The 24,875-nt window shown below is 40.0% G+C and overlaps 1 protein-coding gene across 3 annotated transcripts in view; it reads right to left on the bottom strand.

Annotated features, from left to right (window-relative positions):
• Positions 1-24,875, bottom strand: part of LOC122817133 (bactericidal permeability-increasing protein-like) — a 388,416-nt gene that overhangs the window by 195,512 nt on the left and 168,029 nt on the right. For all 3 annotated transcript variants that reach the window (XM_044090325.1, XM_044090327.1, XM_044090326.1), the window contains exons 9-10: positions 24,651-24,827; positions 5,446-5,505 (exon numbers count right to left, since the gene is read on the bottom strand). In XM_044090325.1, coding sequence (XP_043946260.1) covers positions 5,446-5,505; positions 24,651-24,827 — 237 coding nt within the window. The remainder of the gene's footprint in view (positions 1-5,445; positions 5,506-24,650; positions 24,828-24,875) is intronic.

The raw sequence follows: 24,875 nt of genomic DNA, 5'->3' as shown, positions 1-24,875 counted from the left end.
CTATTTCTACTAGCATTCTAGAGATCCTACATCTTTTTACCAGTGAGTCACAAAGTGCCATTCTGGGAAGCAGTTTATCTGGACTTCCCGATGCCATCAAAAGTTACGAAGTCATATCTTTACTTCTAGCTGGTTTTCACTATTCCCAAGAAGGTCATTCATGCTTGCTTTACTTTCCTACTTACAACCTTCTTCATCTGCCTTTTGTAAATGCAAAGGCAAAGCATTCCTTTAGTATTTATCTGATGTAACATTTTAACTTTTACCCTGAGTGATGCAGTCTCTTATTAATTCTACCCTCATATATGTGTATATATATATATATATATATATATATATATATATATATATATATATATATATATATATATATATATATATATATATATATATATATATATATATATATATATGGTTACAAGATCCATTTCAATATTTGTCATCAATCTATTGGATTACTAGATCTTGATAGATATTTGCTACCATTAAGTTTGATTACTAGACTCATATCAGCACTTGTCATCAGTACCTTGAAATACTAGATCTCTATCAGTGTTTACCAGATGCACCTTGAATTACTCAGTATTTTATTTTATTTTTTATTTTACATTTGTTGATTGGGATAGTCCAACTGGATGCATGCCCATTTTCAGCGGAGTCCCGGGGAGAAAAGCTCCAAGGTAAACAGAAACATTAAAAACATGTTACAAGTATAATTTTGACAAAGAGTACATAAGCAAACAGTAATAAACATGTTCCACAGGTTAGAGTTAAACCATGGTGAAAGCCAGGTGTAAATTAAACAGTAGCTGATTAATAGATTTTACACACTCTAGAAGAGAGTTAGCCAGGCTTGATACAATAACATAGCCAGTTTAGTGCCAGATGTTGTTTGTGTCTAGCTTTAAATTGACCTAGGGAGGAGAGTAAAGTAATATCAGCTGGAAGTGAGTTCCAGGATCTGCCTACAGAGAGTGCAAAGAGAGAGGCACCAGCTGTATTGTTAATTTAGCTCGCATGTATTACTAGTCTGTCAGGGGATCTAAGCAGTCGCGGATTGTGATAGGGGGTGATAAGATTTTTAAGTGTAGGAGTATTATCCAGATTATAAAGGATTTTATAAGCCATGATCAGTTGGTTGTACTGAATTAGACTGGGTAGTTCAAGCCACCCAAGCTGGTTAAGACTGATGCAATGATGTGCCCTAAAAGGCAGCCCAGTGGCAAACCTGGCAATGGCAGGTTGAGAGTTTAAGTACAGTCTTGTTTATATTAGAGAATGTAAGGGATGTGCACAGAACTGTTGAGAGAAGATGAGAGCGAGCTTTGGCAATTTTAGCTGGAGGGGTTAGGAAGGCTTTTATTCTGTAAAGTGACCCTAGTTTTTTATTGATGGTTTTGATCGATTGGTTTACATGTAGGTCAAATTTTAGATTGTTATCTGTAATAACACCTAGTAGTTTTGTAGAGGGGTCAGGGGAGATTAATGTGCCATCATTTGCATTTATGGTAAAGATAAATGCAGGAGATCTTTGTGTTGGTGAGAATAACAGCATTTTAGTTTTTTTGGGATTTAGTATCAAAAGATGTTCAGAAAGCCAGTTTTCTGTAGTATTAAAGGTGGACTGGGTATCAGACCATAAGTCTGTTGGAGATGTGGCGGAGCAGATCAGGGTGGAGTCATCAGCGTACTGGATACAGCTTACTTTTGGGATGACAGTAGGGGGCCTAGTATGGAGCCTTGTGGTACTCCAAGGGTGTTGGGTAGTAGGTTGGAGAGTTTGTTATGCCAAAGGACAGCTTGCTGTCTCTCACTCAGGTAGGATGTAAACCATTGAAGGGCCTTAGTATCTAGACAGAATGTTTGCAGGGTGTGTATTAGAAGTTGGTGGTCAACCATGTCGAATGCCTTGGAAAGATCCAAGAAGAGGGTGGAGGATATGTGATTGTTGTTCCGATTATGGTTTATGGTGTTGGTGAAAGCTAGTAGGGCTGAAGTAGTGCTGTGGTGTGGATGGAAGCCGTGTTGGATATCTGCCATGAGGTGATTCTGGATTAGGTGGTGCATGAGTTGTCTGTGAATACATTTTTCCATAATCTTTGCAAGTGGAGAGAGTATGGCTATTGGTCTATAATTGGATAATTCAGTAGATCTGCCTCCTTTATGAAGTGGGATTACATAGGATATTTTCCAGATGGTGGAAATTCTAGCTTTGCTTATGGTTCAATTAATTAGTATTGATACTGGGTAGGCAATAGCATCAGCTGATTTTTGAAGGTACTCAGTGGGGAGTTGATCAGCAGAGAGTGTGGAGGGTTTTAATTTTTTGATCAAGGTATGGATAAGTGACGTGGCCACTGGCTGGAAGCTGAATGAGAGTAGGTTTCTAGGGGTGCTACTTTCAGGACCAGGGGAGCTAGAAGGTTGTTGGCTTGCTATGGCTTGAATTGTTTCAGTAAAGAATCAGTTAAAACTATCTGAAACATCCTGGGGGGGTATCAGTAGTAGTAGCAGCTGGGATGGGGGTAGAAGTCTGTCCAGGATGAAGTAGATTATTCAGTCCTACCCAAAACTTCTGAGGGTTGTTTTGATTTACTGTCTGTAAATTGCAGTGGTATTGTTTTTTGTCTTGTAAAATGGATATTTTTGGTTTTGTTCCTAGATTGCCTATATTTAATTTGATTTTAGGGGTCTTTAGTAGAACACCATAAAGCCCATAATTTGTTTCTACAGGTAATTTTGAGTCTAGACTCTTTAGAAAGCCATGGTGCAGTTTTTGCTTTTGTTCTCTTTGAACGAGCAGGTGCATGCAAATCTAGGATCTCAAGAAATTTGTTATTAAAGTATTTGCGTTAGCATATTTAGTCACTAGAGGCTTGTTAGTTCATAGGTTCATAGGTAGGTACTAGGCTATTGGCCCTAGGGCCTATACAAGCCTAGCCAAAAATGTACCCTGGATTTCGCCACCCAAGAAAATTATTTTCCTGTGCCCCTGTCAAGCAGAACCACAGAAGTGATCCCCGGGGTGAATTTCCTATTTACATATCTTGGATTACTAGATTTGTAACAATGTTTGCTATAATTTCTTTGTTTTACTAGACATATATTAGTATTTACTATCAGAACCTTGGGTTATTAGATACATATCCATATTTGCATCAATATTTTGGGTTGCTAGAGATGTATCATTACTTGTGATTAGTAATTAACCTTATTATATTAGTAACCTAATAGGTTCATAGGTTCATAGGTAGGTACTAGGCTATTGGCCCTAGGGCCTATACAAGCCTAGCCAAAAATGTACCCTGGCTTTTGCCACCCAAGAAAATTATTTTCCTGTGTCCCTGTCAAGCAGAACCACAGAAGTGATCCCCGGGGGTGAATTTCCTATTACTCATCCAATCATCAAGATTTTTCTTGAAGAGTGCTAATGAGGAGCTTTGTTTGACATAGATAGGTAGTCTGTTCCAGAGTATGGGAAGTCTCTGGGGCAGGAATCTATTCCTCCAGCATGTTCTGTTTATTGTGGTTACAAGGTTTGCGGACTTTCCAGTTGTTGTAGATGTCTTGTGAGGTACATACCAAAAGGGGCATTGTACTCTATAATGGGTCTAATGAGTGATGAGTAGAGGGGAACAATGACCTCTTTTTTTCTGGATGAGAAACCTTTTGTGATGAGGTGTGCCATGTAGAAGGATTTCCTGACCACTTTGGCGATGTGATTATCAAAGGAGAGACTACTGTCCACCTGTGTCCCAAGGTCTCTTATCACACTTTCGGTGTTAAGTAGACTACCGCCTATGTGATAGTTCATGGGTACAGAATTTTTACCAAAGGGGATGACAATGCACTTTTTGGCATTGAGCTTGAGACCATGTCTTTGACACCAGGCATCTGTCTCAGTGAGGCCCTTTTGTAGGATGTCCGCATCGTTAGGAGTTTCAATTATGGCTCCTAGTTTGCAGTCATCTGCGAATTTAGTTAGCCAAAAACCTTCTGTGTTAGACTGTACTTCAGAGAAGTAGATACCAAACAGGAGAGGACCCAGGACTGAACCCTGTGTTACTCCACTTGTCACTGGTCTGAAGTCTGATTTGGAGTCTGCTACTTTCACAGTGTGGGTTCTTTCAGTAAGCCAGTTGGCAACCCATCTTGTGACATAGGGATTTATACCTAGTTTAGTGAGTTTATCTATAATTCCAGAGTGGGGGATGGTGTTGAACGCCTTGGCGAGATCTAGATAGGCTGTGTGAACCACCTTACCCTCATCTATGGCTTTGGTGACTACTTCAAAGAAGCCAATCAGGTTTAGGAGACATGATCTGCCTTTTACAAACCCAAACTGTGTGGGGTATGTAATTATGGCAAATACAGATATTACTCTATGTCCATATTTGTCATTGTCTGTGGTTAATCGGTCATCATAGTTCTATTATAATTGGGTTAAGGATACAGACTCACTTTTTTGCCATAACTGCTTGATGTTCTAGGATTCATGCCACTGGCTGTTGTTGTTACTTGAGACTACTGATTTAAAATTGCTGTCTGCTATCCTTTCCTGGGGTCATTAGATTACCCATGTCCGCCACTTTTTCTTGGGGCTGCTAAACCCATCTTTGTCTGCCTCTATTGTTTAGGAGTTACAGGTCTATACCTCTGGCATTAATTGAGGTCATTTGCACTATGTTTGTGTATGCCAGCATTAAAATATGCTGCCTAATCCGTGACAGTATCACCGCACCCATGTTATTCTTTGAGTCCTGACATTAAGGAAAACTAAACTTTCTCTTGCTTCGTGGCATATCGGCTTTTCCATTACATTTCTCTTATGATCCTTAATTTCTTTTATGTTAATATCATTAGCTGTTTGCCTATAGTTTTCACCTGTTATCTAGCTTGGACTTCATTTTTCTTCTTACTAGCATTGGTTTCTGTACTACACTTTTTAGCTTTAGATGTTTCCCTAATTTCCAAAAATGCATTTGGCCACAGCACTAAAACACTTTCCTACTCAAAAACTAAGAAATTTCACCTTACATTCTACAGCTACCACCTTACTTTTTTCATCCTGGATGGAACTTTTTCTCTCTTTATTAGAATATTCTAATACTTCCTTTTTTGCATGTATTATCAAATGGAATATTTTAATTCTGAAAAAAAAAATGATTTGTAAATATGAAGTGAAACTAGTCTTGGGGGTGCATTTTATCAAAATCAGTAAAACATTTCTTTATGCATCAGGTGTCTGTGCTAACTTTTGAAGTTTTACAGTAATGTTGTACATCTGTGGGCACCAACAATATAAAGAAGAGTTCTGTTGTATCTTACTATGAACAATTTCATTTATTCTCTTAACCCTGATTATTGTTGTTATACATTTGTTAACTTAAAAACTACAAATATGTAACACTTGAGTAGTATTTAAAAATGTTAACATTCACTTACTTCAGGGACTAGGACTCCAAAGCTGTGTGTGTTTAGTCTGAATGGACTTTCCTCTGGAATCTGAAATGAGACAGTTATTGTCAAATATAAAATATGTTTTTAAAATTGACAAATATCTTAACAAACAGAACAAAAATCCCATTTTTGTAGCAATTGTGAAAATAAGTAATTATCTATGACCTTGCAGATTGATGTCATAATTCTTTTGTCAAAAGGAAGGTGCTTTGTCATGCAAGGTAACATAACAGAAGACATCCCCTATCCCCAATAAATTCTATACATTTAGAGGTTTACTGTTTGTTGTACAGTGTTTTGATGAAAAGGGAATTGCCACCCTGTTTTTAGTCACCTTCCATGTTTCTTTTCTCACTGTGTACATTAAAGTTTGCAAGACTACAGAACTTCAGGTATAATGAGGTTTCTCCTTCTCTCAAAGTTGCTAAGTATCTGTGTCAGTATATTCAGAGATGCAGGGGTGTGGGGTATCCACGTTTCCTGCAAAACAATTTTTTTTGCGTTTTTCAGCAATTCGCAGTGTTTGTCATTAACTGTTTATTTTTGATGGCTACTGTTTCTTTGAATGGTGGTCTGGTGATTAACCATAAGTTTGATAAACTGATGCTCTTCTTAAGCTCTTTCCGTAGAGAAAATATGGCTTCTAAAACCTTAATTTCTTAGTTGCTACTTACTGCAAGACACAAAGGACTGTAACTACACATTGCAAGTGGTAACTACACATTGCAAGTGACCACATCTTGCATTAAAAGGTGTGTAAGATTTTCTTTTAACTGCATTTTATTTAAAGGACCTCTACAGACAAAAACTGAAAAACATTTTTTAAATCTTTTTGATAATATCTACTCAATCCAAACCTTCCTGCAGCAGACTAAGAAATCATTGCTAATTTTATTTAGGTTATTTATCTATTGTAATCTTGAATAATGACAGCAGATATCCTGAAGAGATTTTGTTTTCTTAGAAAGGTAACGCTATCCCATAATGCACAGTGAGGGCACAGCTCATGAGGTAAGTTGCCCTACTGAACCTTGTCAAATCCCAATTCCATTCACTTAGAATGGGTGACTTGAAAAAAGTACTAACTTTGAGAGTCCTCAACTCAAGTGTTATTAAACAGATTGCAGTGACTCTTACAAATGTTTTTCCTCATGCTGTGTTACACATTCAGTGAAAGCAGCTTCCCGAAGCATTAAGAAATTGCTGAGATAACATAAGACTTTTTACACAGTGAACTTTTGTGAATTTCAGTTCCTGTCCAAGTTACTACTCCCATCGTCCCTCCCTCCCTTAGTCAGCCGAAGTATCACATATCCTGCCCTGCAAGGTTCAGTTCCGTCACCTATGCATGACAATGCACTTAGCTTGGCATGTCATTAAAAGTGCTCCCTCATGTTCCTATTTACTCCTGTCATCTGAGCAGCACTTTCACTCAGAGTATAGACAGATCTAATCATTCCTGAAAATGTGGTCAGTAAAATGTTTAGCTTTTAATGAATACTGTCTGTTCACATGTTTATTCTTATATATTACTGCTGATTTAGCAGGAAGTGAACTATACTGTTTCATGCAGAGCTTTGAAATAACAATGAAATGTATGTCTGTGCTTCACAGGCCTCTGATGTGAACATCAGCTTTCTATAAGTATTGCCTTATTGTATACATCTTAGAAGAGCCTTACTTTATAGAATCTTCTGGAGGCTACTCACTGCATTTGTTACAAAGCACATCGTCATTCTGTTGTGCTTTGATACTCACTACATTTCTTACAAACCACAACGGAAAGGCAATTGTCAATGCCCCTACCTGTATGCACACTTGTTTAGCCCAAATGTTAATTGTGTTTGAAAATGTACAATGCTAAAAACATTTACATTCATACTTAGCCAGCCTTCATAATGTCACTTGCAAAGGGAAGTAGGCTATTGTACACAGTATGCATTGCACCATGGTCATTTTGGAGATATTTAATGTTAACTGACCAACAGTTTTATTTTAACCCATATCATCCTTACCATCTTCATCATCATCAACCCCCTTTCTCCCATTTATTTACATGGGGTTGGGTATCATGTCAACTGTCACCATCACTCTTGCTTCAGTGCCACTGTCCTGCCCTCTTTGACAGTGATATCTGACAGTAAGGTAATGCTGATAGAAAATAGAGCTTCACATCGGAGTTCTGTGAGGGACTCATTAAGAAGAAGAACACAAAAACATTCCTATATAAAGCTCTGTATGAAATCACATAGCTGGCTTCATGGTAAAACAGTATTACTTATTAAAGATAAACACGTGAGCTACCAGTATGCATTTCAAATTGAATATTATACTTGCCACATTTTGACCGATGGCTATATTTGCCTATACTTTGGGTTGATACATGCATTTTATAACATTATTTTCTGTGAAAGTACTGCTCAGATCAGATGACAGAAGAAGGAGAGACATAAGGGAATACTTTTCATGGCGCACCTAGCTAAGTGTAGCCAGTTGGTGTCAGTAGACCACACAATCCCAGGGAGAAAAGCTCCACAGATAATACATTAACAGTTAAAACAATTACAGTACAATTGCAAATAAGTAGTCTAACATGCAAAAGTATATTATAATTTAATAGTAATAACAGCTTTAACATATATGTACATACATGTTATCAAAATGCTATAATCACATTTTCTACTGTTTGCTTAGATTCCTTTTTGGATATAATCATAACATTATTATTGATAATATTAGATATTAGGAATGTGAGAGGAGCGATTGAATATGAAAAGGAGTAGGAGGACAGTAAGGGGTGGGAAAGTTCTAGATGTTCTTGAATGTATTTAGTTGTGATACAAGCAGAGAAAATGAAAATTATAGGGGAAGGAGGGATGTGAGAGGAGGAAGCAGATACTGAGAAAAAATAAGTAGTTTTGAGGATGAAGGGAGAATTTTGGTCACACTGGCACGTATGCTTTTATTTATGCATATCTTAGATGAGCACAATTCCATGAAGTAGTTGGACAGTTTTGATTTGCTTCAGTTCTGAGATCTGGGGAGAATTGAATTCCATGGTTCTGCTGCATGTATTGAATACAAGGTATCTTCATGGTGATTATTTGTTTTTCATGGCGAATAGGTGATTTCAGTTTTGAGATCAGAGTTGCCTGGGTGGCTCATATTTACTGATGCATTGCTGATTGCTGGATGTTTCCTTCATTTAATCAGGATGCTATATGCATTTTTGTGTTGTGAGACGTTTAAGGGTGCCCGGTTGTTCTAGGTAATATATCTGTCGAAGTACAATTCAGAGGTGTGTTTTATTTGGTATGTTGGCAGTGAATTTAACAATGCTAATCAAGTTTATTTAGGTAAGATTTTTGGATGTTGTTTATTTAGGGATGCATCTAGGATTCTAGGAAGTACTGACTAGGTCTGTCTTGATTGTAACTGCACTCATGGTATTAAATGTGGCTTGATTTTGCACAGCATGACAAGCTTTTAGTTAATCTTTGTCCTTACATAATTGATGTTTATCAGACTTCACTTTTTTTAGTTATGATTACCCCCACTTATTTGGCTTTGCTTGCTTGTTCAATAAATGTTTTGCTAGTGGATGTTATGCTAAAATTTGGTATTTTTTCAACAGTATCTTAGACAGATGAAGTGCTTTGCTTGGTATCTAATAGTAGTTTTTATTTGGCTGACCATTTTAGTTTATTGAAAGCCCGTTCTGTTTTTAATTGGTAATGGTGCAACTCAAAAAATGGGTGCAACGTTTTCCTTAGACATACATTTCTTTGGAATCCAGGGGATAGTTTTTGTTGGAAGTACTTGAGGGAAACATCTTTCCCCTTTTTGCTACTTCACATGTGAAAATAAGCAAACTTGGCATCCTGGCATCAAGTGAGGATGGAAACGTTCCCACGTGATGCAGTCAGTTGACATTGTTACATGAATAAAATGAAATTTGGTGGTCTTTTATCAAAGACTTATAGTGTGGAACTGTGAGTAACTAGCTTTTCAAAAATAAAAGTAAAAGGGAAGATAATTAAATTATTTTAATTATTTCAATTCTGCTTAAATATTTAAGATGCAGTTGTAGTGGCCTGTGTGGTAATGCTACTTTGCACTTTTCTGCTCTGTTCCATCTGTTTTGCATTTTCACTTTGTTCTGGGACCTTGGTCTTGCATTTTCATTTGCAGTTGAGGAAAGATTGTGTTTCTGCATTATTCTGGACTTCTATTTCCACAAGTAGAATTACTTGTAAAAGTTATGTGCTTGTAGTTTAAATCCTGCTGGGCCATAGTCCTATAGTTTAATTCACAGCTGTGGCAGAACTGTGTATTACTACAAGATTTTGAGCCTTATTTGTTTATTATTGCATTTTTTCCCATAAATGGTGTTACTGTTGAATTTCTGCATAGTATGGTGCCTTAAACTGTAGTAGAAGGTCAACAGTGAGAGAATTTGCTCTGCTCCAGTTTGCGCTTCAGTGCTTTTATATTCTGCCTATTTTTTTACCTGCTTAAAGTTGCATTCTCCTACTACCCCACCCCCCACTAACACATTTTTCTGAAAGAGTTCCCAATATTGCCTTTACTTGATTGGATGCCTCCCTAGGTAGCCGGCTTGTTCTTCCCAACCCTTCCACCCTCTTGCTGTTGTTTTATAAGACTGTCTCTAACCTCCACTCTTATGATAATCCGAGTTCCAAAGTCCCTCCCTCCCCTCTTTCACTGCCGTTGACTGTTGTATAAGCTATTTATGTGGACTACCCACCCACTGTTTTCCATAGAGCCATGATACTGAATGGTCACTGCTCTTGGGTAAACCTCTTTTACCACATATTGTCTCCTGTTCATTCTCCAGGAGCTCCACAAAGTTTGGAGTCTTAGCCTGCATTTCATAAGTGTTTTACTTGTATCCAGTGCCATCCAGGCAAAGTTAAGTACTTTTGATTGCTAAATCGCACTTAGTGATCACTGCTGTTTCTTACTTTTATGCGTGTATTTCACTGATTTTTTTTGTAAGTAAATTGCTTTTCCTCTCACTGTTACTGTTACAAGACTGTCTTGTAATTGCCTCCAGCAAGGAATTTCCAGCTACTTGTTTATGTGTTTTGTGGTAAAACTGTACTCGTGGGTCTCTTCTACTGTGTTTTCACATTAGGACGACTGGGTTTATTTAACTTGTGGCAGGAGGTGTTTGCCTGGGCTATATGAGTTGGAAAATACACTAAAGTACTCATAGTGCAGTCATTTTATTGGCCAGTAGGCTCATTAGTTAGTTTTTTTTTCTCTGCTGCTATAATTTTGCTTATTTGCTTGGGTTATCAGTACCCTCTACAGTAGCAAACACATAGAAAGCAATTGTTTCCTGTAAAAAGGTCCATAAAACTGTACTCTGTAAGGCAGCAATATAGTGCAAATACCTTGTGAGCAGACAAGTGGCAACACCTACAGATTTTGTAGAATTCAGTATTCTATAAATGTTAAAGTTGGTAGAATTCAGTACTGTTTAGCATAATCTGCTTCAGTAAATCGTTTTTTTCTCAAAACTTGCATATTTTCTGTCCCTGACCTAGCACTCTTGTGTGTGGTCATTTACTGCACTGTTATAACTTGATATTACTTGTGAACCTCTGCTACCTCTGAAAAAACAAAAACAAACAAAAAAAATCTTGCTTTTTTCCCACTTTTCTGAGTTTTAAAAAAGTTCAGTTACAGGCTTGCTGTTCCTGAATTGTTTGTAAGTTTCTGTGAGGCCATTTTTGCTTGGGCTAAAGGAAAGTCTCTCTGTTGATCAGTGGCAGTGAATAACATTGAGCAGCTTCCCTGCCCCCCGTAGGAGTGGTTACTGACTTGAAACTGTAGTTTTATTGTCCGTTTTGTGTCTATTCCTGCTTCTTTCCAGCCCCTGCTATCAAGCACGCTTTAACGTGCTTTAGCGCGATTTAGCGCGGAGTTGCCACTAGAGCAGCATCGGGCAGCGCCGTTTAACAAGGTTAAACTTTTTCTGGCTCCATAGAGTCTGTTCTTCAGTTTTTCCCTTAGAACTGCTCTGTTAGGAACCTAAACAGTTTACATCTTCACTAAAAAGCGCAGCACTTGTTTCTAATAGCTTTTTCTTCTCAAAAAGCTCAGCACTTGTCTTATAAGCATTTTCTTTGCAGGTCAAGCACTCCTATATTATACAAATCCCTCACTTGCAAAACCCCCCAGGAGTGCCCACTTCCCTGCTAAGCCCTCTACTTTTCTGTCTCATACCAACTCATAATTCTTTCTAGCATGTCGAAGGGTCAGATGCTGGCGTCCTCTCCTGCCCAGTTGGTGAATCTGGGAATTCTGAGGCAATGTTACAATTGCCTCATGTACACGGACAACCCTCTCCTCCTCCCACATAACACTAACACTTGCGAGAGATGCAGCTATTTAGCCAAACTGGAGGCTGAGCTCTCTCAACTCAGGACTGGCAAGACCAGGCAGGAGGAGAAGGCAACTACACACACCACAATACCAGTCTCACATAACTCAACCACACCACTGAATCAAACACATAAACACACTAAGACATACTCGGAGGCTCTGAGTAAAAACTTGCCTAAACAGCAGAGGCCTCCAAAGCAGACACCCAAGCAACTGCAAACTCAAGACTCCACACAAACAACACATAAACAACAAAATCAGTGTGCAAAGCAGTCACTGCCCTTAAGGCCAAATACAACACCAAACATACTTGTCATAGGTGACTCCATAGTCAGACACACTGACGTCCCACTCACCAGGCTGAACAAGGAGAAGGTCACAGTAAGCTGCCTATCGGGTGCTAGAATCTGCCACATAACACAAGCACTCAGGTCACTCCACGGCAAGTACAAGTATGACACAGTCATTGTCCATGCTGGTGTGAATGACCTGAGACATACCTCCCTGGACTACATGAAAAGAGACATAGAGGAGCTCTCTGATTATGTAGCCCAGGCAGGTATGACCCTGACCCTGAGCAGTATCCTTCCTTCACCACGAATGATGCCACAATACAGTGACAAGATGATCAGCCTTAATAATTGGCTTAATTTCTGGTGTCATTCAAAGGGGATCCAGTGTCTGTCTGCCTGGGATGACATGCTTGACAAGCCATGCTGCTTCGCAAGGGACGGCTTGCACCTGTCACCCCTGGGATTCCAGATATTGGCTAAGGCTCTTGCCACCCCCATAGTGCCTTTTTTAGGCAAGGCTCAAATTCTAAACCTACCACCCTAGAAAACAAAAACGGGAAGAAACTAAGGGTAATGCTGCTCAATGCCAGAAGTCTAAATCTCAAAATGCATGCATTCGAGGCCCTTCTCAGCATGGAGAACATCAATGTCTGTGCTGTGACTGAAACCTGGTTCAAGGCTCCTGAGAGCACCCCGGCACTATCAGGTTTTACCTCATATCATGCGTTCCGGCCCCAAAACCCGGACCACACCACAAAAGGAGGGGGTGTATCCATATTCATCAAGGATACCCATACCTCCAGGTTGGTGGCTACGCACGAAGCATCGGAAACCATCCAGGTGCAATTAACCATAGGCAAAACTGCTCTACAATTTGTAGCATGCTACAGGCCACCCTCTCAAACTCAGGAAACCCACACAGCCTTCCTGAAGACACTGGAGGGTATAAATGTATCACCAAACACCATCATATTGGGTGACTTCAACTACCCGAATATAGACTGGGAACATTACTCAAGCCCCAACGTTCTAGCCCAAAGGTTCCTGGAGTTCATAAATTCAAACGCCATGGAACAACTAGTCACCATCCCCACAAGAGGAGAAAATATACTAGATCTCATCATCACAAACATGGGGACAAAATGCTCCACACTGGAAGTATATCCCTCATTGATGAGATCAGATCATAAACTAATCTCACTAGAAATCCGCATCCCGCCCCCACCCCAAACAAAAAAGACCACAGTGAAGAACTTTTCTAAAGCAAACTTCACACTACTCAAGACAGGTGTGGTATCCTTCAATGCCCCCGAGCCAATGGAAACCACAACCCAAGCTGCGGAAGCCCTTACAAATGCCTTCTATGAACACCTTCAGGACTGCATGGATCAGGCAATCCCAAATAAAACCAAGACTCTTTCCACCAAGGGCAAACGTCCAGTCTGGTGGACCCCAGCCATAAACAAACTTTACACTAAGAGGAGAAAGCTATTACATGATAGAGCAAAATCCCAAAGAGGGAAGGCATCTTTGATCAGTACTAGCAAGAAACTACGATCCCTCATAAAATCATCCAAGGCCAACTTTGAGAGAAAAATTGCCATAGATTCAAAAGACAATCATAAGGCCTTCTTCAGCTATGTCAGAAACCTGGGTGGAAACTCCCAGATATGCTCAGAATTAGTCCAAAATTATACAAAAATCACTGAACCCACAGACATTGCCAACATACTGGCAGACAGGTTCAGCTCAAACTTCACCCCCCTCTCCCCCCAAAAGGAGAGATAACTATCCCAACGGAGTGTAGCCTCCCAGCAATCTTAAATGCGTATGTGAAAGCTGCTCTCTCTAAAGCTAAAAACACAGCATCAATGGGACCGGATGGTGTCCCCGGCTGTGTGCTACATGAACTCAATGAAGAACTAAACCCGCACATAAGGCAGCTGTTTAATCTTAGCCTTACCACAGGATATGTGCCCAAGGAGTGGCGTACAGCAACTGTGGTCCCACTCCACAAAGGCGGTGCCTCTACGGACCCTGGTAATTACCGCCCCATAAACTTAACAAGCCTGGTCTGCAAAGCTATGGAGAGGATCATAATGGAACTCATAAACAAGGACATAGGGGACTTGCAGACCTTGGACCCAACCCAGTTTGACTTTGTCAAGGGCAGATCTTGCCTTTTGAACTTGGTCGACTTCTTCAAAACAGTCACCAAGGCCATTGATGAGGGAAAGGCAGTCCATACAGCCTACCTTGACCTTGCAAAAGCTTTCGACACAATACCCCACTCTGGTATTATAGAGAAACTTACCAGCTTAAATGTAAACCCATATGTCACAAGATGGGTTGCAAACTGGCTAAAGGACAGAACCCACAGGGTTAGAGTTGCTGGAGCCATGTCAGACTCCAAGCCGGTCACAAGTGGTGTCCCACAGGGATCAGTCCTTGGCCCCCTATTGTTCGGCATCTACCTCTCAGAAGTACAGGCAAACATAGGAGGACTATGGCTGACAAAGTTTGCAGATGACTGCAAACTGGGTGCCATAGTGGATAGTACATCGGACACAGACATCCTTCAGAGGGGTCTCACGGAAACTGATAGCTGGTGCCAGAGCCATGGCCTGAAGTTAAATGCAAAAAAGTGTATAGTCATACCCTTCGGGAAAAACAAGGTAACCCCAAGCTACCACATAGGTGGCAACCCACTAAGCACAGAAGAGGTTATCAGGGACCTGGGGACCCAGGTTGACAGTGGCTTCTCTTTCGACACTCACGTTGCTAAAGTGGTTCGAAAGACCTTCTACATTGCCCACCTGATCATGAAGGGATTCACATCCAGATCAAGTGAGGTCATTGTTCCCCTGTACTCTTCACTTATCAGACCAATGATTGAGTACAATGCCCCATTCGGGATGTATCTCACCCGACACCTGCAGCAATTGGAGAGACCCCAAAAGTTCCTCACCAAAAGGATAAAGGGACTCCAAAACCTGTCATATGCTGACAGGCTGAGGAAACTCCAACTCTATTCAGTTGCATACCGTCTGCTCAGAGGTGACCTATGCCTGACATACAAGGCCATGACCAACCCGGAATTAATGGACATGCTCCACCTCAAAAAATCCAAATCCACCAGAACCACTAGAGCAAGCGACTTAAACCTTAGCACAGATATAAATAGGACATGCTGGAGGGATAGATTTATCACCCAGAGACTCCCCATGCTGTGGAATAAAATCCCGGTCCATGTGAGGCAGAGCACCTCGCTGGCTCTGTTCAAGAGAAATCTTGACCGGTGGATGGGAAATCGTAGGTTTACCCTGTGAATCATCTCTGTGTCACTGCTGGACAGAGGCACAACAAACTAATGGGCACAGTATTTCTAACATAAGGGGTGGCGTAAGCCACATAACTTTGGGCTAGGCTTATAAATGCCTTAGGGCAGATAGCCTAGTATAAACCTATGAACCTATAAAGCACCCTTATTAGTCTGTACAAACAAAGCACCCTTAATAGCCTTCTAACCCCAATACACCACCCCCTTGTAGTTCACAAATCAAAGGACTGGACAGTATGGATATGCAAATTCCTGACTTATTTGTAGCCAGCTTGGTGGATATGAGCTTCTTGATACAATGTAGCAGTTGTCTTGTGTTTACTGACAACCATGTAATCCTTAAAGAAGCAGACATAGCATGCGGGAGGTGTGCTTACACAATGACACTGGAGGCTAACCTCTCACATACAAGAGCACATCTGGTTGTCGAAACCACACACACAACACCTACCTCACATAGCACACAACATACACATAGAATAATGTATGTTGAGGTACTTAAAAGCAATCTTCCTAAACAACAAAGATCACTTACACCATCCGTTGTCAAAGCTATGTCTCAACAAACCCAAAGGCACTCAGAAAAAACAACACCTAACACCGCACATATTGTTTCTCTCAGTGCAGCCCCAAATACTAAGCCACTAAGGCAAGCAAACATATTTCCTTGGACTCTCATCATAAGGGACTCCATTGTAAGACATACCGATGCCCCACTAACCAGGTTGAACAAGGAGAAGATCACTATTAGTTGCTTAACTGGAGTCAGAATCTACCGAATTGCACCTGCACTCAAGTCACCATGCCACAGGTACTAGTTTGATTCCATCATAGTCCATGTAAATGACATGAGATGAACCTCCCTGGACTATGTGAAGAGAGATGTTATGGAGCTTTCAGACTATGTGTCTCAGGCAGGTATGGGCCTAGCATTGAGCAGCATGTTGCCATCGTCGAGGATGATGTCACAGCATGAGACTAGAACTGAGCAGCATGTTACCATTGTCGAGGATGATGTCACAGCATGAGCCTAACATTGAGCAGCATGCTACTATCGTCGAGGATGATGTCACAGCACGAGCCTAGCATTGAGCAGCATGTTACCATCATCAAGGATGATGTCACAGCATGAGCCTAGCATTGAGCAGCATTTTACCATCATTGAGGATGATGTCACAATATGAGCAAAAAATGACTGATTTCAACAACTGAATGTTTTTCTGATGTTATTCTAAGGGATCTAATATTTGTCAGCTTGGGAGGACATGGTTGACAGGCCGCATTGCTTTGTCAAGGATGGTATGCACCTCTACCCTCTAGGCTTTTGAATACTGGTTAAAACTATTTCCACTCCAACAATGCCTTTTTTTTTTTTTTTTTTTAGAAAATGCGAACTGACAAACCCACAGGTATAGCAAAATCAACTCAACCAAACCTCAAGGGGGTACTGCTCAATGCCAGGAGCCTAGATAAAAAACTACACTCCTCCAATCTCTCCTAACACTCGAGAATATAGACATCTGTGCAGTTACTGAGACATGGTTTAAAGAGGCAGACAGTACTTCGGTTTCAATGCCTTCCACACTTTTAGGACAGTAGCTGCCCAGACAAGGGCTAAGGAGGAGGTGTCTCAATATGCATCAGTAGCAAGCATACCTCTAGGGTGGTCAAACAGGATGATGTGCTGGAGTTCCTTCATGTGCAGATCACCATAAACAAAATCCCGTACCATACCCTAGCCAGCTATAGGTCCCCCTCCATGTCCCAAGATGTTTACAATGCATACTTAGACCTACTGCAGACACTTGCCATCCAACCTGATACCCAACTCATGAGACACTTTAATTACCCCTCTGTAGACTGAGAATCTTATATGACCTCAAATCTACAGGCACAGAGATTCCTAGACTTCTTAAATACAAACGCCATTGATCAAAAAGTGAATATGCCCAATACAGGATCTAACATACTAGACCTCATGCTTTCAAATATGGGACAACGCTGCCCTCATGTCTCATTCTTACTGGTAAGATTTGACCTTAAAGCTGTCTCCTTCTAAATTAAAATCAAGTCCACAATCTCATTGAAACTAGTAACAGTTAGGAACTATTCCAAGGGAAATTGCATTTTATTAAGTGATGGTTTGTCAAAATTTAATGCCCCTGCAAACCCTAGGAACCCAGAGAACACAGTAACCTTTGCCAAACTGCTCTCAGAATCTCTGTATGTCAATGGCTGCATAGAGGCTGCTGCACCTACCAGAAGTAAGCCCGGGATTAGCCCCCAAAGCAAACCACCCTGACTGCATCCCAAATTAAACAGGGCATACAACAACAGGAAAAAAAAGTATGGCAAAAATCAGGAAGTGTAATTCCTGTAAAGATAGAAACTCTCAAAAAATAAATAGGCAACTAAAAGGGCTAACTGAGTCAAGCAAAGCCAACTTTGAGGTTAAGATAGCCTCCCAAGTAAAAGATAACCATAAGGCCTTCTACAGTTACAGTATGTCAGAAACCTCAAGGGTGGTATACAGCAATGTGCTGTATTTGTGGTTAATGGTGCCGCATTCATTGATCCTGGTGATATAGTAAACCTGTTAATGGACAAATTGATTTCCAGTTTTACCTTCCTCTCACTCCCAATCATCCCCTCAAACATAACCTCTCCAGTTATAAGTAGGGTGCATGTACTGGCTGCACTCACTAAAGCCAAGAATCTGTATTTAATGGGCCCTGATAACATTACAGGATGCCTTCTGAATAGTTTAAAATATGACTTAGCAGGCCTTCTGTAATCAGTATTTAACTATAGTCTGAAAATTGGCTTTGTGCCATGTGAATGGAGGACTGTGATGGTCACCCCCTTTCATAAGGGAGGACCTTCACAGATCCTGAGAACCACAGACTCATTAGTTTGACTAGTCTTATTTGCAAAGCCATGGAAAGAATTATCATGGAAATTATCAACAAGGACATAGAGGACGTCCAGGCACTGGACCCATCCCAGTATGACTGCATCAAAGGAAAGCCATGCTTACTGAATCTGGTGGACTGCTTTGAAAAGGTCACTAAGGCATTGGATGAGAGCAAAATGGTACACAGTGCCTACCTAGATGTGGCTAAAGCATCTGATACAATACTTCATTCAGGCATTGTAAACACCCTTATGGAACTAGTTATAAACCCCTTTACAACTTGCTGGATAGCTAGCTGGCTGGCTCACCAGTATCGGTCAGGCCATCTCCACAAAGAGGCCAGTTACAAGTAGAGTCACCCAGGGCTCTGTGCTGGGCCCACTCTTATCTGGCATCTACTTCTCTGACGTCAAAGGCCTTTGATTAACCAAGTTCACAGCTGATGGCAAACTGGGAGCAGTTATTGAATCCCCTCAGATAAGAATACTCTTCAGGAAGCTCTAATACAGACAGAAGTTTGGTGTGAAAGGCATGGTTTAAAACTCTATATCAAGATGCACATTATAGTACCTCTTGGGAAGCCGACCACCTCAGGTAACTACATCAATAAAACACCCATAAATATTGATTCACTATGCAGGGATATGGGAACTCATGTAGATAATAACCTAGCCTTTGACCAACATGTGTTGAAGGTAGTGAGAAAATCCTTCTATGTTGCTCAACTTATAAGCAAGGGCATGGCATCTAGGTCCAGACAGGTCATCATACCAGTGTACACAGTCTTCAGACCCATCATAGAGTATAATGCCCCCTTCGATATGTACCTGACCAGAAACATGTAGCAACTGGAACATCCATAAAGGTTCCTTAATGAAAGACTACAGGGAGTAAATGCAATGTCATACACTAATCGCCTCAATGCCCCATCTCTGTACTCTGTATCATACAGACTTCTAAGTGGTGATCTCTTTCTGGCATACAAAGCATCCCTGGACACTGTTTTGATGAACCTTTTGCACATCTGCAAAAAAACAGCATAAGAAATACTAGATTAAAATACCTAAATTTTGCATGTGACATAAATATGAGTTGCTGGAAGAGACAGATATGTTTCTCAGAGAATTCTCATTCTTTGGAACAGGCCCCCCCCATCCATGTAAAGCAGAGTTCCTCCCTATCCATATTTAAGATCAACTTGAACCAATGGATGGGTAACAGCAAAATCACCCCTGGTCTGACTCCTATGTCTCTGATGGATAGAAGCAGTCAGCAAGTCACCACCTACATAAATCAAATTGGTGGATCACATTTGGGTTACACATCTAGGCTTATACAGGCCCTAGTGGTTGTTAGCCTAGTATACACCTATGAAACTATGAACCTATTGACAATGGCACACTTCCACAATGTGCCATAGCAGACTAAACCCCTGCAGTACTGTTACTAAACCCATGCAGTACTGTTGCTTTTCTTTGTAAGTCCATGGTTCCCCTGTGTAGTATCTTTACTTGCTCCTGGGGGAAGGTATGATGTTATCTATGGATCAGTTTGTTTACTTAATGAAGCAGTAATATATTTCTTTCATTAAGATATTTAAAAACATCATTTAATTTCAATTATACAATGACTGGCCATTAATATTCAAAAACATACAAGCTGATTGACCAGCCCAACCAGTGTGCCTGTTGTTAATCCTAGAATATACCAACGGAAAAAGGTCCTGTCACCCGGACTTCTTTCTGTTCGTATATTCCAAAACTTTTTTTTTTTCAACAAAAATTTAAAAAAATCCTGTAGGCTGTACTCCAGACATACCCGAGAGGCAGCATGGAGGAAATACAAAGAAAATCAGGAACGTTATTTAAAACTAAAGACACGTACCTGATTTTCTTTGCATTTCTTCCATTCTGTCTCTCTCTCTCTCTCCTACCCCTAAAGTAGCTGAAACCTTTTTTTTAATTAAAAAAAAAATGGAGCAACGGAGACTTTCTTTTCTCTGTTGCTCCCTTTTCAAAGCATTGATGTACTGGGTATGTGTGGGAACGCAAGTCCCATACGCATGCACAGCACATCAAAACAAGGTAGCAGGATACCACCAGCCACGGAAGAACAGTAATGTGCCGTTATACAAAGACATTATTTAAGATAAGTAAATATTTTTTTCTTAAATAATGTCATTATATAATAGCAATAACCGACTCCATGATTGTGGTATATTGAAATTTACCCACGGTTGGCTTTATTTAATCACGAGGGCTTCACCCTCATGATTAAGCCACACCAACCATGGGTAAATCTTCAATATACCAGACCACGTAGTCGGTTATTGCTTAAAGATTCCATGCTTGTGGACCAGTTTATAGAATACAGAATATATAAAGAAATTTAGGGTGAGACTAGTGATTGGAGCAGACTTCAATGGGCATGTTGGTAAAGTGAACAGAGGGGATGAGGAAGTATGGTGTTAAGGAGAGGAATGCAGAAGGTCAGATGATTGTGGATTTTGCAAAAAGGATGGACATGACTGTGGTGAATACATATTTTAAGAAGAGGGAGGAGCATAGGGTGACATACAAGAGGAAGATGCACATAGGTGGATTATATCCTATGTAGGAAGGCCAGTCTGAAAGAGATTGGAAACTGTAAAGTGGTGACATGGGAAAGTGCAGTTGTTTCTGTCACCCACCCTTATCCTTCTACTATGGGATGTAGTGGAGGGTTATAAAGGTCCTTGTGAATCTTGGGAAGTCCATTTATATTCCCAACAGTGGGTTTTGTAATGTTCAAAAAATTATAAAGGTCCAGATCTACTTGGCCTTCAGTCAACATATCCTGAAGTAGTGAAAACACTTTTTGTATGGTTCGATTCAGCTGGGTTGGTGTAACTCTGTAATATGTCTTCTCATCTTGTAACATAGTGGTCATTTTCTTCTTATACCAATCAGTATCCATAACCACTATAGTACCTCCTTTGTCTGCTGGTTTAATTACAGCATTCTCATTTTGTTGCAAATTGCATAGGGCTTGTCTTTCTTCATATGTAATGTTTCTATAATGTTTAGTATGCGTATCCATTCTTAATTCCTCCACTGCATTATTACACAGCCGCATAAACAGCTCAACAGCAGGATGGGCTACAGGTACGAATGTACTTGGTTTCCTTAAAGTTCTAACCATCATTTCGCTACAGTGTACTGCATTCACAGCGTGGATATCTTGTAAGTGCATTTAACTGAAGCATTGGAAATTCATGCAAGTTTATATATATGCTGCACTTTTACAAGTTAGTAGCCGGACAAGGGTGGGTGACAGAAACAACGTCACTATTTGTGGAGAAAGAACTAAGAACTATCTTAAAATCCTTTGACACAGTTCTGCAGGATACTACTGATGACTTCTTAAGTAAGATAAATCAAACCATGAATAACATCACGGAATATGACCACCTACTTGTGACCACCCTGGATGTGAATAGTTTATTTACCTCCATTCCCAACGAAGCAGGTGTAGAAGCTGTAAGAAAGATCTTAAGCCACAAAAAAACTGTCAATGAAACCAGTAGAATTTGTGCATTATTAGACTTAATACTGGAGAATAACTATTTTGTGTATGGTACATCAATCTATTGGCAAAAATGGGAGGTAGCCATGGGCACCCCCTGTGCGAGCAGCTACTCAAATCTTGTGCTTGTAGATTGGGAGTTGGAGCATGTATTGAAATCAAATAATCCATGGTATGAATGCATCAAATTTTATGGTCGATTTGTGGATGATCTCTTTATTTTATGGGAAGGAAGCGTATCACAATTCAAATTATTCCATCAACATTTAAATAGGACTGCCTCCTTCTTAAGCTTTACAGCAGAACACTCTCACAATCAAATTGCATTTTTGGATGTGAATGTCATTCTTAATGAAAATATGTTGGAAACTGAATTACACAGAAAAAATACATGGAGAAATCATTACTTACTGAAAAGCAAGCAGTATGCATCCTAAACATGTCACTAAAAACATTATGCAAAATGAAATACAAAGAATACATAAAAGATGTAGCAAAGATGAGACAGGAGAAAAGGAAATCTTATTTTTACAACAAAACCTAAGAAATAGAGGTTATAATGAAAGGGATGTGAATACCCAAGAAGTTATTTCAAAGAAATATAAGACAGAAGACAGAACCACCAGAGTGATGCTAACCTACAGCAGAGAACACACAAATTAAATCTATAAAAAGGCAGTTCTGGCCAATCCTTACCCAGGATGGCAAGCTAAAAGATATTGTAGGTGAAACACCATGCTTTGGAAACAAGAATAAGAACAATTTGAAGAGGTTACTTTGCATAAAGGATGGGTTCAGTAAACATAAAATTATTGGACATAAAGGGACGTTCAAGTGTGTCCATTGTACAGCATGCCCATTGATTGATTGTAATAATGAATTTGAACATCCAAGGACAAAGAAAAAATACACTTTTAATGTTAAAGCCACTTGTGTAACCCCCAATGTGGTATACATGGCAACCTGCAAATTATGTCCCACATTCTATGTAGGAAAAACTAATCAGCTGTTTAAAAATCGCATTCTGAGACATCAAAGAGACATTGCCAATAAAGATCCACATAACGCTTTAGCAACTCATGCTGAAAGAAATGTCAGTCATTATTTCACTTATAAGGTGATAGAGAATTTATATAGTGGAGTAAGAAAAGGTGACACTGAAAATATTACTGAATGCAGGGAGAGTAAGTGGATTGTGAACCTCCATGCTGATATTGAGCTTGGCTTGAATAACATCATTCCACTGAAACCTATACTAAAAGATAGAAGACGAACCATTAGTTAATATGGAGGTGTATCTGGCTTAATAATTCATGATTGGTTACACCCCTCAAAAGCAAAAAGCACAGGAAATAGAACACCCTCAATTGAGAAGTTAGAGGATTGGTGCATTCAAACAGCTGATTGACAGCGTGATGATTGAATGATTCGTCCAACAGTAAAGGAAGTAAGAACTATAAAAAGGAACTTCCAGTCCCAATCTCTATGATCTGAAGAAGATACTGAAAGCGCTTATCGTTTGGAATACAGAGGGACTGTTTTATTCTATACCAAGATTTTAACTCGACATGAAGATTTTAATAATTTTTTCTACAATAAAAGGATTTTAACTGTCACTAAAGCCAGAAGCTCCTATTTGAACTGTTTGATTGGTTAAGTTATAATCACAGTTTGCTACAGTTTACAGCAGCTACTACATCTTCAGAATGGATACTTTGTATATCAGACTTGAAAGACTGGACACCTTGAAACCATCATTTTGCTACAATGTACTGCATTCACAGCGTGGATATCTTGTAAGTGCATTTAATTGAAGCATTGGGAATTCATGCAAGTTTTTATATATATGCTGCACTTTTACAAGTTTTATATAATTTAATTACGCTACCTATTTCTCAAGAGAATCGTACTTCATTGGCCATCGTTGTACAGCGCTTCATTTTGAGTACTGTTTTTGCTTGTTACTGATAGCTGTACTTTAGCATTAGGAGGTACGCTCATTACATAGCTATGTTATATGGGTTGGAGATGGTGGCATTGACAAAAAGGCAGGAGTCAGAGCTGGATGTGGCAGAGTTAAAGATGTTAAGATTTGCACTGGGTGTGACTAGGATGGACAGGATTAGGAATCAGTATATTAGAGGGTCAGCTCAGGTTGGACAGTTTGCAGACAAAGCACGAGAGGTGAGATTGCGTTGGTTTGGACATGTGCTAAGGAGGGATGGTGGGTATATTGGGAAAAGGATGCTAAGGACGGAGCTGCCAGGTAAGAGGAAAAGAGGAAGGCCTAAGATAAGGTTTATGGATGTGGTGAGAGAGGACATGCAGGCGGTCGGTGTGAAAGAGCTTGATGCAGAGGACAGGAAGAAATGAAAACAGATGATCTGCTGTGGCAACCCCTAACGGGAACAGTCGAAAGATGATGATGATGATGATGATATAAAGAAATTTAGAGTAATTTATTCAATATATCAGTATGCGTAACATGATTAACAGTATAGATGTCTGTTGTGCTGCACAACCTAGTTGTATCTTCCCTGCCATCTTTTCAGTTGCCTCAATGCTCCTGCACATAAACCATATATCCCTGTTGTGTTAGTGGAAACAAGTTAAATGCTACCATAGTGTACGTAGTATTAGATGCACTCAACATGCAACACTTTACCATATCATCTGTGATGTTTATCTGAAGTGCTCCAGCACGAGTGTACACAAATCCTGCTGAATTGGCAAAAAACTCTGAGATCCCGACATACAGCATGCTGTCTGTCTGGTCAGACAGCACAATGGGAAGCGGTGAGAATGGTGGCTCAGTATGTTGTCCGATGTTGTAGAACTCTCCCTGCAATTAAAGCAAAAAAATCAGTGCTAAGATAACTATTTAATGCAG

Source organism: Protopterus annectens, chromosome 12.part0 (genome assembly GCF_019279795.1).
Source record: "Protopterus annectens isolate FY-2018-M chromosome 12.part0, PAN1.0, whole genome shotgun sequence".
In the NCBI taxonomy this organism is placed as follows: Eukaryota; Metazoa; Chordata; order Ceratodontiformes; family Protopteridae; genus Protopterus; species Protopterus annectens.
Note: the sequence above shows the minus strand (reverse complement) of the source record. Positions and strands in the feature narration are given on the sequence as shown.